At 50.6% G+C, this 18062-nt stretch overlaps 1 protein-coding gene and 1 long non-coding RNA gene across 9 annotated transcripts in view; one reads left to right on the top strand and one right to left on the bottom strand.

The window, feature by feature from the left end:
• The window catches only part of CTIF (cap binding complex dependent translation initiation factor), a 144855-nt gene extending 137962 nt beyond the window's left edge, over window positions 1-6893 (bottom strand). For 2 of the 8 annotated variants that reach the window (XM_086867473.1, XM_086867474.1), the window contains exon 1: window positions 5450-5674. Coding sequence is in view for 4 of the 8 variants with exons in the window: in XM_023944077.2 (XP_023799845.1) it covers window positions 6068-6118 (51 nt within the window). In the remaining 4 variants the exon portion in view is untranslated. The other 6 variants (XM_086867470.1, XM_023944079.2, XM_086867472.1 and 3 more) reach the window with 6 other exon arrangements.
• LOC111941080 (uncharacterized) lies at window positions 5704-7450 on the top strand. Its single transcript, XR_002869837.2, has 2 exons — window positions 5704-6016; window positions 7365-7450. It is a non-coding gene; the product is annotated as an uncharacterized LOC111941080 (long non-coding RNA).
• Window positions 7451-18062: the final 10612 nt, after the last annotated feature.

Genomic DNA, 18062 nt, shown 5'->3' with positions numbered 1-18062 from the left:
ACACTCAACCCAAATCTGCCATCTTTCAGCTTAAAGCCCCTTGCCCTATCACTGCTTGACCTCGCAGCAGACCCTCACAGTACTAATTTGGGGGTGTGGTCCCCAACATGTGGCATGGCATAGCTGATGTCAGGGACCTTGGCTGCTGCAGCGTGACACCCTCCTGTGCCACAGCCTCCCAAGCCACCCCTCCCATGCCAATCCAAATACTCATGTCCCAAGCCAGCAGCCATCCAACACAACTGGCTACAGCTTGATTATGAATACCAGCCTCTCCCAAGGTCCAAGCAACACAGCTCCTCCAATATTTCATGAGTCCAAAGGCATTTTTCAGCATTAATCATGAACCCTGCTAAAGGCTCCCCATTGCAGGTGCCTTGGCAAGCAAGCTGGTGGCAGTTGTGTGTGTCCCAGTTGCTTCTGCTCTGGTGCAGGGCAGGTTTCAGTGGTGGTGAAGCCTCTCCAGGGTGGAACAGCCTGTACAAACCAGTCCCAGAGAGCTGAGCCTGCTCCAGAGGGAGGGAGAAGGTGGTTGTTTTTTGGGTTTTTTTTTGTATTAAGGCAAATTGCACTGGGTTGACCCTGGCTGGAATCCAGGCAATCACCAAAGCAGCTCTCTCACTCCCCTCCACAGCTGGACTGGGAAGAGAAAATAGAGCAAAAAGGTCATGAGTTAAGGATTGTGAGAGATCCCTCACCAAATACCATTGTGGGCAAAAGAGACTTGAGTTTCAGCTCAGAACAAGATGTTCCTGCCACTGCTCAGGGAGAGAAATGAGAGTGGTCCCCCTGCTCCAGTGTGGAGTCCCTCCCACAGGAGACAATTCTCGATGAACCTCTCCAGTGAGAGTCCATCACACCGGCAACAATTCTCCACTAACTGCTACAATGTGTATCACTCTTCCATGGGGCGCAGTCCTTCAAAGACAGGCTGCTCCAGCATGGGTCCCTCCACCGGGTCACAAGTCCTGCCAAGACACCTGCTCCAGCATGGGGTCCTGTCTCCACAGATCAGCATATCCCTGCCAGGAGCCTATTCCAGCATGGGCTTCCCACGGGATCACAGCCTCCCTTGGGCATCCCTCTGCTCCAGTGTGGGCTCCTCCAGGGGCTGCAGGTGCATCTCTGCATCCCTGTGTCCTCCATGGGCTGCAGGGGAATCTCAGCTCTGGCACCTGGAGCAGCTCCTGCCCCTCCTCCTGGCCTGAGCCTGGTGTCTGCAGAGTTGTTCCTCTCCCATGTGTTCACCCCACTGTTCTCAGGCCTCAGTTACAACTGCTGGTGACTGGCAACCATTTTATTTTCTTCTTAAATCTGTTATTCCATCACCATCATTCCTGATGGGCTTGGCCTCGGGGTCTGTCCTGGAGCTGGCTGGCATTGGCTCTGCTGGACATGGGGGAAGCTCCTGGCAGCTTCTCACAGAAACCACCCGGCAGCCCCACCATTACTAAAACCTGGCCACACAAACCCAGTACACACATTCAAACTGGTGAGAAATAAGAAGTTTGTGGGCAACCACGTGCATCCTCAGGTTGCCCAGGCATGATGTGACACCAGGGGATGGGGGATACCACACACCCCTGCTCTCCATCCCAGGGACAGCCCCACCACCAAAATCCTTTCCCATCCTGGTGGAAATGCAGATGTTTTCCACCACCATCCCCTGCATGGATGCAACCATGCTGGGGAAGGAGATCAAGCTGAGCCAGCTGCCACAGAGGAGACGCCCTCGATAAGCGTCTGCACGTTATGAAATACACCTGCAGCAGGTTCTTGGCTGACAGGTGTGGCAGGATTTGGTCCTGCAGAGACAGCAGAGGCAGAAGTTTGGTTCTGTCACCACAGGCTCTCCCACCACCTCAGAAACTAAGTTCTTCATCTCCTGGACCACAACTGCTACATGCCTGGGAGACAGGGAGGTTGAGGGTTGTCTCTGCAGGACAGGAGACAGGAGCCATTGCCTTTCTGGAGTGAGCACAAGACTACTCCCAGACAACCTGGGATGCCTAAAATCTCAGTGGCTCATAGACTGCCTCAGAGGACTCTCCAAGAGCTAACTCAAAGCAGCAAAATCTCAGATCTACTAATTTTCTATCAAAAATCTTCTGCAATCTATTCATGATAGAGACACCACCACCTATTCCTGGCCACCGTTGAGATACCTCCACAATTCAGAAGACTGACAATGACAATGCAAAATCCAGCAAGCCAAGACTGACCATGGCACAGCTCATGACACAACTCACACCAAGGCAGATGTGAAAGGAACAAAACCTCTCATTTTGGCAGGGAAATCTCAATGTACAGAACTTTTAAGAACATCCAATGCTGTTCCTGTTTCAGTCTGAACTGAGCAGGAAACACACTCATTTTAGGATCACCAGCAAGGCATCTATGTTGTAAGTGAATATATATATATATATATATATATATATATATATATATATATATATATATATATATATATATATATGTGTGTGTGTGTGTATATATATATGTATGTATGTATGTATGTATATATGTATGTATGTATATGCACAAAAATGTATATAAATTTTAAAAAATAAAATAACCAGGGTCTCAAACAAACAGAAGATGATTGGTTGGCTACAGTAGCCCTTCATTTCAGATGACACAGTAATCTGCTAATTATCCTCAAGTGACAGAACTGCCCCTTCTCTGAGGAGTTTCACAACAACGTCCCAAGGCATTTATGAAGATTACTAAACCAGAAGCCTCAATGCTTCCAGTCTTCTGTTGTCCTTTCCCCAACCTGATGCTACCCCAAACAGAGCAGCAAACTCTGAAATTTAACACTGGTGTAACATGAATGTCTGAACACTTCAACCAAACTGAAGAACAGCGAAATCATTAATGATATTTAATTACTACACCAAAACAGAAAGGAAGAATGTTAAACATGTTCCAAAGAGCTCCAGAAAAAGCTGCCCCCAGCCTCCATAGAAAACACAGGGTCTTGCTCCACTTTTAGCTACACTCCTCACAAACACACAGGACCCCAAAGACTCAACTGAACAGCAAGAACATGAAATTAAATTAGGTCCAGGAGGGTTTTCTTGCTGCTTTGCAGAGACCTGTGGGAAAAATCTCAACCTGTGACAACTACCACAATTTCACACTCTTCCTGCTGGGAAAAGACCAAGCAGCAGCAAGGATGGCTGCAAGGAGAAACAGGAGAGAGACACACAAAATGAGAAAGAAGGGGAGAGTCAACCACAAAATTTGTCCTCACCAAGAGATCACAGCAGAGTGAACTCAACCATGCAATTCACCCCCACATGAGGATACCCTAGAGAGCAACAAAAAGAGTATTATCCTCACCTAAGATCAAGTGCTGATGAAGAGACTTCTGGAGATAAAGCCCAGCACCTCACCATCTTCCCTTCAACAGTTTGGATCCAGGGCTAACATCCATCAAGTATGCTCCCATACTTTGCATTCTGTTTTTCATGGCTCCTATTTTTCATGGAGGCTTTCAGGGGGCCTCCAAAGACCATTCCCAACCCTTGTGTGGATCAGGCTGACTCAGCTATGGGAAAAAACGTGCCAAACCCAGACAAGCCCCTCAGGTACCTCAGTCTTCTCCCAAACAGCATCACAAAGGCACAACTGATGCTCAGTTCATATCCACAAATAGTCTCTCCAGTCTTCCATCCAGCTTGGTGCTGGACTTCAGCCCCCAGCTCACCTGAGACAAGTCGCTTCCCTGCATCACCTTCACCTGCAGCAGCATCCAACTGCTGCTCCTCTGCTTTAAAAGGAACCCGAGATCTTATAAATGATAAGAAAAAAAATGCACAGCCTGAGCTTCCCAAAACAGCCACTGCTTGTCTGTGCCAAAGATAACACACTCAGTGCAGGGCAACCATAGCCTACAAATCTTACCCAAGGCTTCAGGGGATAAAATGCAGCACACAGTTTTACTCTTGGACCTTGGTTTCTGTGATGGCAGAGCAAAGCCTTTATGATCCACACAGGGAAAAATAATGTTGGTGGACATGACAAAACGATTTTTACCACTCACTGGAGACAAAGTGTGAATATTTGCTTGTCAGGGTCACATAAATCATAAGCAGAGTGGGAGGTTTCCTTCTCTACCCCCTGCCAGAATCTGGATGCTCAGAGGATGGTCCACCATCAAAAAAGCCTTCCTAGGTTTTGTAAATGACCTGTTATTTTGGCATCTTTGCCTTGAAAAAAACAACCTGAAAGCTGAGTCTATCTTCTGCTTACCCCATCTCTTCAATTTCTATTAACAACTCTGTGATTTCAAGCTTCATCCGATACCTGCCTGAGCAGTGGAGAAAGAGCAGTGTAGATTACTGAAGAAGGAATGACTGTGGCACCCATGAGCACATGGAAATGGCCCATTTGAGAGAAGCACCCGGATTCTGGGGCACTGAGAAACAGCACCTGCCCCTTTCCAAGCAAATGGCATTGCTGCTTCATCCACTGTGGGATTTCACTGATGGGAATGTCACCCTTTCCAGAGAAGCCTGACCCAGGGAATTTCCCCAGGAGGTGAACCTTAGTCTCATTCTATGGAAAAACAACTCCAAGGACTGAGTTTCGAGGCACGGGGAGACCAGTGGCACCCAACACTTGTGCCTCCAGCACTCAGCATTGCTGGGGGCAGCTGCGGCAAAAAACATCCCACGGCTGCCGGCTGCTGCGCTGCCACAGCATCTGTTGTCCCCTACTGTCACCCACCACGGCCCCCGAGACCACGTGCAGCCAGAGTGACTCTGCAGGAAAACGACAACCACACAACGACAATAAAACCGGGTTTCTGGCGAGCCCTCGCTGGCTACACCCGAATCCATCCCGGGGGCCGCACCTCCCGCGGGGTGGGCGCTGCTCCCGGCCGGGACCACCCCGCCGCGGGCATCCCGCCGGGGCCGCGGCCCCCGGGGATGCTCGGCTGGCACCTTTGTGCCGGCGGTGCTGCTGTGCGGGCTCCGCCGCCGGCTCTGCCGCGACGGGGACGGCGATGGCCGCGGCTCCTGCGGCGGGGACGCGATGCGGTCCCTGTGTTCCTGCCCACGGGGGGCTCGCCGCGGGTGGGGCTGGGGGGCTGCCCTGCCCTTCTCCAGCCAAACGGAGCGGCCGGGAAGCTTCCAGAGGCCGGGAGCACACCCGAACCCAGCCGCGGAGCTCTCCGCGGGGAGCGCCGCATCCCGGGGGGGCCCCACGGCCACGCACGGACTGTCACCGAGCGGGGGGGACCCCCCCGGGGCGAGGCCGCCGCGACACCGCCAGCACCGAGACCTGCCCAGAAACCAGCTCCATCGGCGGCACCATCCCCTTCGCGGGGTTCACGTCTTTCCAAGGGAGACAAAAGCCGGGATGTGCTCCCCCCGCTGCCCCCCTCCACTCCCCCCCCCCCGGCCGGTGCTGTGTCACGTCTCCCCCAGGCCGCGCTTACCGTGCGGGGCCGGGCGCGGTCAGTGCCCCGCTGAGGGGGTCATGGGCGCGGCGCGGGGCGCTGGGGGCGCGGGGGGCTCCGGGGGCGCCGCCCGGGAGGACGCTCCGGCTCCGGCTCCGGCTCGGCGGAGGGACGGGCCGGGGCGGCGGGCAGTGACGCGCCGCGCCCCGCCCGCGGCCCGCGCCGGCCCTGACGGGAGATGTAGTCCGGGGCTGCGGCCTGCCCGCCGCGGGGGGCCGCACGGCGGGGATCCCACAGGGACTGCCCGAGGGCCGCACCCCTGGGCCTCTGACGGGAACCTCCCGCACCCCGCAACCCCGGGATCTGACAGGGACCCCCCGCATCCCGCACCCCGCGGGGATCTGATGCGGATCTGCTGGTCCCGCACCCTGGGGTCTCACAGAGATCCCCCGCATCCCACCCTTTCGGGGGCTTCACAGGGACCTCCGGATCCCAAAGTCCCGGGATGTGACAAGGGGCCCCCGGGTCCTGCACTCCGGGAGTCTGACGGGGAGCCCCCAGACGCCCAAACCCTGGGGTCCGCAGCCACCCAACCCTCCAGGGCAGGTGAGAGACCACCCGGGGCCCACAGCAGCCTCTGGGATGGTGTTAACCCACCCAACACACAGCGCCAGGGGCAAACACGGATTTGCACGTCCTCACCTGCATCCATCCAGATTCAGTTAAGAGCTGCAACCGTCTCCTCACAAAGCAGCATCCAGCTGGGCTTTAAGGAGGGGACGTTAAACTGAAGAGAGGGTGACTGCAAGTGTTTCACAGAATAACAGAATACTTTGGGTGGGAAGGACCTTAAGCTCATCCAGTCCCACCCCCTGCCATGGCAGGGACACCTTCCAGTGTCCCAGGCTGCTGCAAGCCCTGTGCAGCCTGGCCTTGGCCACTGCAGGGATGCAGGGGCAGCCCCAGCTGCTCTGGGCACCCTGTGCCAGGGCCTGCCCACCCTCCCAGCCAGCAATTCCTTGCCAATATCCCAGCTGGGCCTGCCCTCTGGCACTGGCAAGCCATTGCCTGGGTGCTGGCCCTGCAGGCCTTGTCCCCAGTCCCTGGGCAGCTCTCCTGGAGCCCCTTTAGGCCCTGCCAGGGGCTCTCAGCTCTCCCTGGAGCCTGAATACTTGTGCAGGGGAGCAGCCCCAGCTCTCCCAGGCTGCCTCCAGAGCACAGGGGCTCCAGCCCTGGCAGCAGCTGCGTGGCCTCCTCTGGGCCGGCTCCAGCAGCTCCACGTCCTTGTGCTGGTGTTGCCCAGGGCTGGGGCAGCTCTGCAGGTGGGGTCTCACCTGAGCACAGGGGCACAGGGGCACAATCCCCCCTCCCCTGCTGCCCACGCTGGGGGAATCAGACCAGGGCAGGGGGGGTTCAGGGCTGCGTCAGGTCCACCTCTTGGCCACCAGCACCTTTTCCCTTCTCCCAGGGCTGCTGTCAATCCGTTATCCAGTCTGTGTTTGTGCCTGGGATTACTATCACTCTCATGAAGAACCTTGTGTTTGGCCATGTTGAATTTCATGAGGTTTGCATAGGCCCAGTTCTCAAGTTTACCAAGGTCCCTGTGCATGGCAGATAAATCAAGTGTTTCTATATAAACACACAAAGTTCTAAGACAATAAATGTAAAAACCAGAATTTAAGCACCTTTTAAACCCCTCTCTAGCCCTCTGGATCCCTTCAGCTCTGGTGCTCAAAGCACCAGAGAAGTTCCTACAAGCAATTTAAACCACTTTCTACTTACCACACCAGGCTCACAAAAACACCCACCCAACAATCATCCCCGTTTTTCTTGGGGTTTGGGTTGTATTCAAGAGGTTAACTTTATTTCTAACCATGGATTCTTTGTTGCTCCCTGTCTGGTTCTACCGTCACACTCATCCGGATAAATGGATCACGTTAATGAACATCAACAGAAGGACTGCAGCCATAAATTCACCAGAATTGCTGGCCTCTGAAGAAACCTTAATTCTACTTTGACAGCAAAATCGGATTCCAAAGATCTCTCTCCCTGCTGTGCTTTATTTTGGGCCTTATCGTTTGCTGGGCAGGTTGTCATGACAACCTGATATTCACCGGAGGGTGGCTGTAATTGAGAGAGCACATTGTTAATTTAGCTCCAGATTCCTTTTATTTTGTTGTATTTTAAGAAAAGGGGGGCTGCCTAGATTTTAATATTTTTATCTATGATCATACTATGGTTTAATTATTAATCCAAGTGCCAATAGCATCTCTCCAGTGACGGCTGAGCTGCGGAGCTCACCAGGGCAGAAAACGGCTCTGCCCACATCCCTTTTTCCCAGATCATCTCCTCACGCAGCCTCTCCACATCCCCTCCAGCCCTCAAGCCCCTAAACCAAGAATCTCCAGACCCAGGATTTCACAGGGATGCTTCTGCCTTGTGGGAGCAAATTGGGAGGCAGAAAAAAGGTGGGACCCATTCTTGCGTTAATGATAATTTTTTTGAATTCCAGTGTCAGCTTTAACCTGAAAACAATTCATCTCAGATAGTTATTTAAGGCAAATCGCTCTCTGTGGAGAACACCAGCCCATAATATTAACATGTGAACACACTGGCATGTGTCAATCCAGCTCCTGGGTGAGAACAGCAGATCCTGTCTGCACGTGTTGGGACGTCTCCATGCACCCCACTCCTGCCCCAAAATGCTCAAGGCATCCTTAGCTTAGAGACATCACAAAATGTCACAAAATGCCACCAAGCACCCGTCTGAATCCTTGGTGAAAGCTGGAAGGTGGCAGGACTGAGGACTCTGTATCAGGAACTCAGACGGATGCTGGATCTGGGCCCGTGACTTCCAGCCTGAGATTTTTGGGAAATGACCCATCCTGCAGAGCACAGTATCTGTGGGAGTGTGAGGGGGAGCTGGGCTCGTTTTCCTAGGGGGTGTGGGAGGGAGGTGGACAGGGTGACAGCAGGGTGACAGCAGGGTGACAGCAGGGTGACTGGAGGTGAACCCACAGATGGGTGGGTGCCAGACTCCGGAGAAGGTGCCGCGTCTGCCGCCTCTCTGCAGCGCTCCCACCCTCGCGTGGGTTTGGAGCTCCCTGGCCACGCTGCTCATGGCGTTCATGATCCACGTGTCCCAGCAGGAAGAAAGGGCAGCTTTCCGGTGACCGGGGACTTTTCTCCAGGAGCTGGCGCGGCTCCAGGTCCAAAGAGCAAAGTGGAGCTGCCGATCTTGTCCCCGTGCAAGAGCAAACATGCTCCCCTCAGCTCCTCTGAGCTGCACATCCCAACCTCCTCCTTTCATCCCTGCTTCTGGTTTAATCCCATCACAGCCCAGAAAGGAGGGAAGTGGGGAAAGGAGAGGATTTCTGCTTAAAAGGAAAAAGAGGAGAGGAGTTGTAAAAGCTGGGGATGGAGGAGGGAACAGAAACATCCTTCTTTCAAGGAAAAGATGCTGTGGCTGCTGTTCTGGGTACCATATGCCAGGTAATAACATGAGATGACTCAGTGTTTGGGAAATTAAATTGGCTCTTTATTAAAAGCATGTATTTAGGGAGTAGTGAGGTGTCAGGGGAGTCCCTGCATTGCCTTAGCAGAGGGAGTTCAGGCAGGCTGTCTGACTCCTTATGCTGCTGAGCACAAAGTTCACAAGGTGCTGGGACACATATCCAGCCTCAGCATCCTCTCAGGGCTGCTGCTGGGGAAGCACTGAGCATCTCTGGGAAGATCTTAGGAGCTCTTCCTAAGCTCTCTCCTACCTAATTCAGTGGAAGCTGTTGGGTTTCTGCCAGTGGGAAGCGCTCCAGCCTCAAGACTTTTGTCCCAGGAAAATAGCAAGAGGCGGAAAGAGCAGCCGGGGACATGAAGATATTTGAGAGCACAAGCTGTAACTCAAAAAATGCTGTGCCAAACTCTAGTCTTGGCCTGGCAATAGCCTTTAAAATGCCTTAGCAATGGTGGGGATCTGCTGATTCAGAGGGGGAATACGGAATATTTACAAATATTTACAGTATTTACAAATATATTCTTGCTTGTAGCTGGGGTGTGCTGGTAGCTTGGTGCTCCCTCTCTAGCTCAGAGCAAATCTTGGCCTTGGAGAGAGTAGCTGAAGGCAAAATTCAGTGTACTGTGTTCTGCTCAAATCATACATTCCCTCCATGGAATTCTCAGTTTTACATACAGACAGGTACTGAACAATTAAACTAAAGATGAGAATTCCTTTTTTCTTCCCCAAGTCCTTCCAACATAGGTGGGATGATGGGGGTGTCTGCCAGGATGGAGGCACAGTGATGACTCCTGTGGGTTTCTAAGAAGTGACCGTGGCTGTTAAGTGCTCAGATGCTCCCTCAGAGACTTCTGCAGGAAAATAAACACTTAAAATAGTTGGTCAACAGTCTTCCTGCCAGAATTAGACTGATCCTTATTATGGTCAGGCTGCAGTTGAATTGAAAGCAAATAGATGTCCTTTAAAAACACAAATAATAGACCCACTGTAGGAGCAAAGGACTGGAGACAGACAAGGTCTTTATTCCTATCCTGACAGAGACTGAGTGAGTGGCTCTTCCCTCCTTCCCAAGCATCTGTCCCTCTTCCCAAGGGAGATGAGTCGATGCCTGGGGTCCAGGGGCATCGGATGAGGAGTTCCAGCAGTCCCTGCTCCCTCGTGGTGTGAGACAGCCTGGCTGAAAACCTAGAGAGAAACAGAGGTGATGGGGTGTGAATGTGGCCAGACAGGGTGTTCATGACAAAAGAGACAGGACTAAGATGTCAATACTCTCTCTTGTACATACATATATATATATATATATATATATATATATATATATATATAAACGATATATATATAAACGATATTTTGGAGCAGGGTACCCACGGGTAAAGCAATGCTTAGTTGTGGTGGGAGGGTAAACTGGTGTTGAAATGCTGACTGTGGGGACAGGCTCCTTCCCCCACTTCCCAGTTATTTTTAGAAGAGCATTTTTATTCAGCACAGCCATGGGTGCCAAGGCTGTTTGCAAGTCAAGGCTAAATTCACTGGTATTTGGAGGAGGTCTGAAATGGGAATGGCCTGGGCTCCTGGAGAGCTGGGTTTGTGAGCACTGATTTGCTCCAGAAGGATTGAAATCCTGCTCTGATGCTGCTTTCCATACGACAGGTGAGAAGATGCAACTCAGAACAGCTGGATTTTTCTCCTTGACCTCCCATGTAGCTTAAAATAATAGCCTTAATTTCCCATATTTCACATAATTCAGTTGAATAATGAGACTACCTGGACATAATTAATTACTTTCCTCCACCAATTTAATTCACAGCTACATCTTTGGATTAAAGAGGCCTTAGAAATACAAAGTATGATTATCCAGGTAAGAACAAATTACCAATTTAAAGGATCACCATGATTCTAGCCCCGAGGATTTGCAAAGGTCAGGCTGCTGAGGCTGAGCAGAGAGCTGGCAGAAGCAGAGCAGTGGCTTGGGATGGTGATGAAGGATGTCCTTCCACACCAGGCAAGATGGATTCTGGCCGATACCTCCACAGGGTGACAGAAAACATCTCTGACAGGGACATTAATAACTCCAGTTTTGCTGGAGTTTGAATTAAAGATTGACAAGCATGTTTTGCAGAGGCATGGCTGGCCCCAGAATATTACAGTAACCCAGAAATCTCTCTTCCTCTGGCTGCAAATGGGATTTTTTTTCCATAATCCCTTACTGTGGATATTAATTGCATCAAAGGATTGTGATGCTGCTTAGAGGGGTGCAGCAGGAAGGAATTGCTAATAGTTGGGGTGGGAGAAGAAGCAGGGGAATTTCATTGGATGAGGGATGTGTAAAATCCAGAATACTGGATGAAGGACAACAGCAAAACATTTTTCTAATGTGATTTTCCAGGGAGAAATTATTGCAATCTTTCAATAAAGGAGGCTTAGAAGAAAGGTGAGGGCAGATTTTTTAGTAAGGCCTATAGTAACAGGACAAGGGGTGAAGGCTTTAAAGTAAAAATGTGTGGATTTAGATTATATATAAAGAAGTTTTTTATAGTGAGGGTGGGGATGCCCTGGCACAGGTTTCCCAGAGCAGCTGTGGCTGCCCCATCCCTAGAGGTGTTCCAGGCCAGGTTGGATGGGGCTTGGAGCAGCCTGGGATGGTGGAAGCTGTCCCTGCCCATGGCAGGGGATGGCACTGGATGAGCTTTACAGTTCACTTCCAACCCAAACCACCCCATAATTCTTTGGTCTCTGTCTTGGCCGTTTCGTCACTCAGTGTCATACTGTGTACAGTCAGATTTGTTTGTTTTTAAGCAAATTGTAGTCTCAAAAGTCTACCTGGAATGATGTAGTAGCAAGAAAGCCAAACTTTAGGCAAACACTCCGGTCCTGGGTGCATTTTTCATCATGAACAGGGCTGAGAAGTGCAGGCTGGGCACCACAGAGAGCTGGGATGGCTGCACTGTCTGACCTGGCTCTGCCAGAGCCAGGGCTGGGACTGCCATGGGGCTGGGACTGCCTGGTACTGCCATGGGGCTGGGACTGCTGTGGGGCTGGGACTGCTGTGGGGCTAGGACTGCTGTGGGGCTGGTACTGCCATGGGGCTAGGACTGCCGTGGGGCTGGGACTGCTGTGGGGCTGGGACTGCCATGGGGCTGGGACTGCCTGGTATTGCCATGGGGCTGGGACTGCTGTGGGGCTGGGACTGCCGTGGGGCTGGGACTGCCTGGTACTGCCATGGGGCTGGGACTGCTGTGCGGCTGGGACTGCTGTGGGGCTGGGACTGCCGTGGGGCTGGTACTGCCATGGGGCTAGGACTGCCGTGGGGCTGGGACTGCTGTGGGGCTGGGACTGCCATGGGGCTGGGACTGCTGTGGGGCTGGGACTGCTGTGGGGCTGGTACTGCCATGGGGCTGGGACTGCCATGGGGCTGGGACTGCCATGGGGATGATACCTCAACCCTTGGCTGGAGAGTGGGGGAAGGCAGGATGGCTCAGTGGTCTTGGGCTTGGATGTCCTGGGCCACTGGTGATGGCAGATGAAAGCCTTCTGTTTTCAGCTTGTTTTCCTGCTCTGAGATGGGTACAGCTCTGCTTACCTTGCTGGTAAAGCACCTTGTGAATCAGCTTTCACCAGGTGTAAATCAACACTGTGTTTGTAGGGATAACAGCAGCCCCAAGTCAGCAAGGACTCTTTGAACATCTGCTTCTGGTCTTTAGGATGTGTGCTGGGAGAGAATCTTCTTTGGGAAAATGAGAAGTGTCTCACACTGTAACACTTGTGTCTCATCTCCTTCAGGGTTGTGGCAGCTCCCTTGCCTGGTCTTGGGTTAATCCAGAACCTGGTGGGGAAGAGCCCATCGAGGAGGCCTTCACCACACACCTGCTGATGGCAGCAGCTCAGGTTCCAGCTTCTCCTGCTCCTGGGAGCCCACATCCTCTGTGGTCACCTGCCTGCACCCTCTGTTATCTCTCATGCATCTTCTAATGATGCCTTCCCTGGCCCTGACTCACCTGCTGATATGGAGACCCTCCCTGTCTGGCCACATCCTCTCTCCCCCTACCAACAGAGCCACCAAGAAGGAAGGAGGATTGGCAGCAAACGGTACTCCAGCACCCATCAGCCATGGGGGAGCTTGGAAAATGTGCATTTTTGTCAGCTAACCATAGTTTATATATTATGTGCAATGGAGAAACCATCAGGGTTGCTCAGACTCTGCTCCTCCAAGAGGAAGGATTCACACCCCTCCTTTCACCAGTGAGATGTGATGCCTCAGAGCACCCAAGTCTCTCATCCTCTTTTCCCTACTGGGCATCTCCACACTGTGAAATGATAGTCCTTAACCACATAAACTTGTGGTTTCCACATGCCAGCAGCTCAGGCTGAGCAATGACAGGAGCCCAGGACTTACTGCCAATAAAATAAGTGAGCTTATCTTCATGCAGGCTTTACTTCTTATCACACAGTTTTGGTAAAAATACACCCTGCTGGAGTCCTGCCCTCCTTTCCTCAGCAGCTGCTGAGGGCTGGCACCCTGGTTTTGACCCTTTTGCCTTCCCAGTAAGGTGACTGGAGAGGAAAGGGAAATGTTTTCATTCCCTATTTGCTGCAAAAGCTGTTATAAAAAAGAGTTTGACATGCTCATGTTTTTGATAGGAGAAAAAAAGAGATAACAATATCAAACCACAGGCACGTCAGGCACATGGCAGGTATTTTATCATGCTCTGGCCTCTGGGAATCAGAGCAGGGCAGGTTTGTATTAACCATGCTGGGACAAAATAGAGACATTCTGATACCCTCATATCTACACACAGGCACATATCAGATGGAAATTTGCAGCTGCCCAAATAACCAACCATGTGAAGGTACCAGCTGACCTGCCCAACACAAGTTATCCTCTCAACGTCTCCTTAGCACAGACGTTGCTTGAAAGCAAAACTTCTATTTGTTTGCCCCAAAATACTCAGTGTGTGACACCAGAAATGACAGAAATAACAAGTAGTCTTTTCACCTCACCCTGACTCACACTTTTCACTCCCATGAGCTAGAGTGTAGAGCCCAGGGCACAGGGTCTGGGGGAGCTAGCCTTGGAGGTTTCTAGAGATGGTACATCTGCCAGGTCTCTGGGCAACCTGTGCCAGGGCCTGACCACCCTCATTGTAAAAATCACCTCTGTATCTAATCTAAATCCATCCTCCTTTAGTTTAAAACCTTTACCCCTCATCCTGTTGCAACAGACCCTGCTAAAATGTTTGTCCCCAGCACTGTACCCAGGTTTGCTAATGGCTCTCAAATTTTCCATTATTTTCCCTAAAGAATCTTTCAAATACTATTGAAAAAAAAAAAGGAGGCAGGCTTTTTTTTTTTTTTTTCTTCAGAGCTTTCTCTGGCAAATAATCTTGCTTTTCTAATATGTCACTATAGTATGACTGTGCTCTACCCCAGCTAGGGACCCCCTGGAAGAGATGACTCCACACTACCCTGGTTTTCCAGTGTAGCAGGACTTGGGGAAAAAAAACCTGGTTTTCCCCAGGGAAAGGACACAGGGAGGTGGTTTCCTCCCTGCACTGAGTGGGGAAATTTCACTTATTTCAGAAGTGACAGTAAAACCTGGGAAGATGCTGAGTTCATTTCTGCTTAGCTTGGCCCCTATGAATAATTATTAGCAGGTCTTTGGAGCTAGACCAAGAATGAACAGGGACAGCCCTTCAGTCAGCAGATATTCCAGTGCCCCTCCTTCTGCTGCTGAAATAAAATGTCTAATTTAACTCAATTTCCAAATTATACTAATTAAAAAGTACTAGCAGCACAATTAAGTGCACTCCGTAGAGAGAAACTGCTTTTCATGAAAGGCCTGCTTTTGGATTCCAGATAATATAGTTTCCAGCAGATAATGTTTAATTTCTGTATAATAATCCCGTATTCCCCAGCTGGGCTTTGTTCACAGGGGCTGAAGTGCAGACAGTTGGAGCAGTAGTAGTTGCTCTTTGTTCCATCATCCATCCAGGGCCTGGAGCTGAGAAAATCCATGATATTTTCAAGGCGTGGTGATGGGAAATTATTTTCTACAGTTTTAAAGAGCAAAAAAGCCTGGTCCCCTCTCCCAAGTAAGGTGTGTTCCCCTAAGAGGGATTTGGTTTCAGAAAGGAATGAACTTTGTTACAAAACCAGCCTGAATAAATCTTCTTCTATTTGTTCTTTCCAGGACACGGCAATTTCAATTTAACAAGAAATTATCAAGAAATGCAGGTATGCATGGCAGGACATGAAAGATGGACAAGTTCAGTTGCAAGCATTTAAGAGCAAAGGAAATTAAGGGTGTGGGACCTGGGGCTGTGGTGGATTCCTCATCATCTGGAGTCTTTAATCAAGTTGTTTCTCCCTTTATTTCGGGTGCATTTAATAGAGGCTTCTAAAACGTGTGCTGGGGCTTTAGTGAATCGGTGGGCATTGTCTGGGGATTACAGGGTGGGGCTCTGTGGGCAGCAGGAGAGAAGACATCAGAGGACACCATCCCTCCTGGCCTTGGCTCAGCAAGCCTGTTCCTGCTCATCTTGGGAAAGATCCACCTGCAAACATCGCCCCGGAAACCCCGGATAAATTATTTGGGTGTGCTTGGATGCAAAGAGAAGCGCCAAACCGCCTGTCTGTGGCAGGGCTGTGACCACCCTGCGAGGGCACTGTCCCACTGAAGGGACTGGGGAGAAAACACACATGAAAAAAGAAAAAAAAAAAAAAAATCCATCAAAAAAAGATACAGAATCCCAGAATGGTTAGGGTTAAGAAAGGACCTTAAAGGTCCTCTAGTCCAACCCCCTGCCATGGGCAGGGCTCCTTTCATTAGACCAGGTTGCTCCAAACCCTGCCCAGCCCAGGGATTCTGTCTGGACAGACAAGAGTTTTGAGTTTTAATAGATTTTAATCCATTTGTATGAATGAATGTCTCTTTTGCAAAGAGAGTTTGGACCATGTGATCCTTGGGATCTCTGCAGTCATGAATTCTGTGACCCCTCACAGTGCTGGCAAGCCCAAAGACCAGGTAACACATATAATGGCCACAAGCAGCTAAGATACTTCCAAAATATAAAAGGAGGTTTCTGTTTACCATTTTCAGCATTAAATTATAATTTCTCTGTGTCTTTGCCTTTTACTGCCTGATTCCTGTGGGGTCAAAGGTCATGGCAGAGGTGCTGGTACACCACATCCACATAATACATGGGAATATATGAGGAAGAAATATAGGAAGGATCCACATAATAGAAGGGAAAATATACAGGAAGGAATTCTTGGCTGTGAGGGGATGAGGCCCTGGCACAGGGTGCCCAGAGCAGCTGGGGCTCCCCCTGGATCCCTGGAAGTGTCCAAAGCCAGGCTGGACAGGGCTTGGAGCAGCCTGGAAGTGGAAGGAAGTGGAAGGTGTCCCTGCCCATGGCAGGGGTGGAACTGGCTTTAAGGTGCCTTCCAACCCAGCCCATTCTGAGACTCTCTGATTCCCTGAGAATCTATTATACTCCCTATAATAATGAGAATATAAAAATCCTCAGAGCAGCAGAAGCCCTTTTTGTCACTGGGAGAACAACACTTCCAGCAAGCACCAGACTGAGGAGCTCTTCCCTGCTGCCACTGGACTTTGTGTCAAGCACGTGTCCTTGAGACCCACAGTCCCATCCTTCCCCATCTCCTTCCCTCCTCTTAACACCACTACCTGTCTGAGACAAGAGAAAGGAGCTGTCTGCCTCTCCTGCCCCAGCAGCACCACATCCCACACCCCATCCAAGGGCAGCTCCAGCTTTGAACAAAGCAGGCATCACCCTTCAGAACTGCCCTGGGCTCCTGCTGCAGTTCACGGCAGGTGAAACGTGGTAGCAAAGTTTACATAAAGCATAGTCAAACAGAGCTACATTTCTGCCTCTGAGCCATCAGCTGTAGCAGCTGATATTTTCTTGGCTTTCCAAGGGATTTGTGCCATAGCTTGGCACACAGAGAGTAAGTTACAGGAATTCTTGTGATCTTGGTGAGAATAGGATCTCAGTACAGTGACCCTGATACACCAGCAGCCCCCTCTCCCAGTCCTTTTCCCACATCTGACCCTCTGCTGGCAGAGACACCTGAGCCAGGTCCTTAAAAAGCATTCAGAGGAGCAGGTCTTGTTCCCCTCACTTGCAGCACGTTCCAGCCTTGGACATGTTTGCTCACAGAGTTTATTCCTGTTCAACACCAGACCTGGGACACCCAGCAGGAACACAACTCCTGGTTTGCTCACCCCTGTGTTCAGAAAACTAATCTGCAGCCACATTTCTCCACAACTGCTGCTGAAACACACAATTTATTGACTTTTCTTAGAGCACTGGACCATTCCTCTGCAAGGCCAGGTTGGATGGGGCCTGGAACAACCTGGTGTAGTGGAAGGTGTCCCTGTCCTTGGCAGGGGTAGGTCAAGGTGAACTTTTGGGTCCCTTCCAACCCAGACCATCCTGGGATTCTCTAATTCTTAAAGACCATAACCCTCAGCATCTCCAGCCATTCAGTAACCATATTCCTGCCATATTCCAGTATGGTTTTCCTTCCTGGAACACTTTTCCATTGCAGATGTTGTTGCCATTATTCCCATCCCACCTTCTGTCTGGCAGCAGTTACATGAAGAATGGACATTTTTCATGCAGAAGGATATTTTTCCTATGGATTTGGAAAGATGGGAGAGAGATCTTCTTTTGTAAAAAAAACCAAAAAAACCCCAACAAATTAAAAAAAAAAAAAAAAAAAAAAAGTGTTTTTTGGTCTGTCTTGTGTATAAACCTTTTCCTCCTAGTCAGACTTAAGTCTGGTGGAATGCCCATTTATTGACTTGCTCTTTGGTTAAGAAAAACCCCAAACATTCCTGTGCTGCAGAATAGCATTTGCTGTTCTGATGTGAGTCCTGGGGATGCTGGTTTGTACCCAAAATGGCACCAACATGACAAATAGAAAGGGCTCTGCTAAGTTGCCCAAACAGTGATGTTTTACACCCTCTGAGACACCCTAATGCCTCTGCCTGGGCACATAGATGACACAGGACCTCCAGCACATCCACTGGAGGGGGAGGTCTTAGAGAGAGCTCTAAAACACCTCAGTTTCTAAACCAAAATCAAAATCTGTAAGCCCAAACCAGATGTCTGGGCA

This window comes from Cyanistes caeruleus, chromosome Z (assembly GCF_971803275.1).
Source record: "Cyanistes caeruleus chromosome Z, bCyaCae1.hap1.1, whole genome shotgun sequence".
In the NCBI taxonomy this organism is placed as follows: Eukaryota; Metazoa; Chordata; class Aves; order Passeriformes; family Paridae; genus Cyanistes; species Cyanistes caeruleus.
Note: the sequence above shows the minus strand (reverse complement) of the source record. Positions and strands in the feature narration are given on the sequence as shown.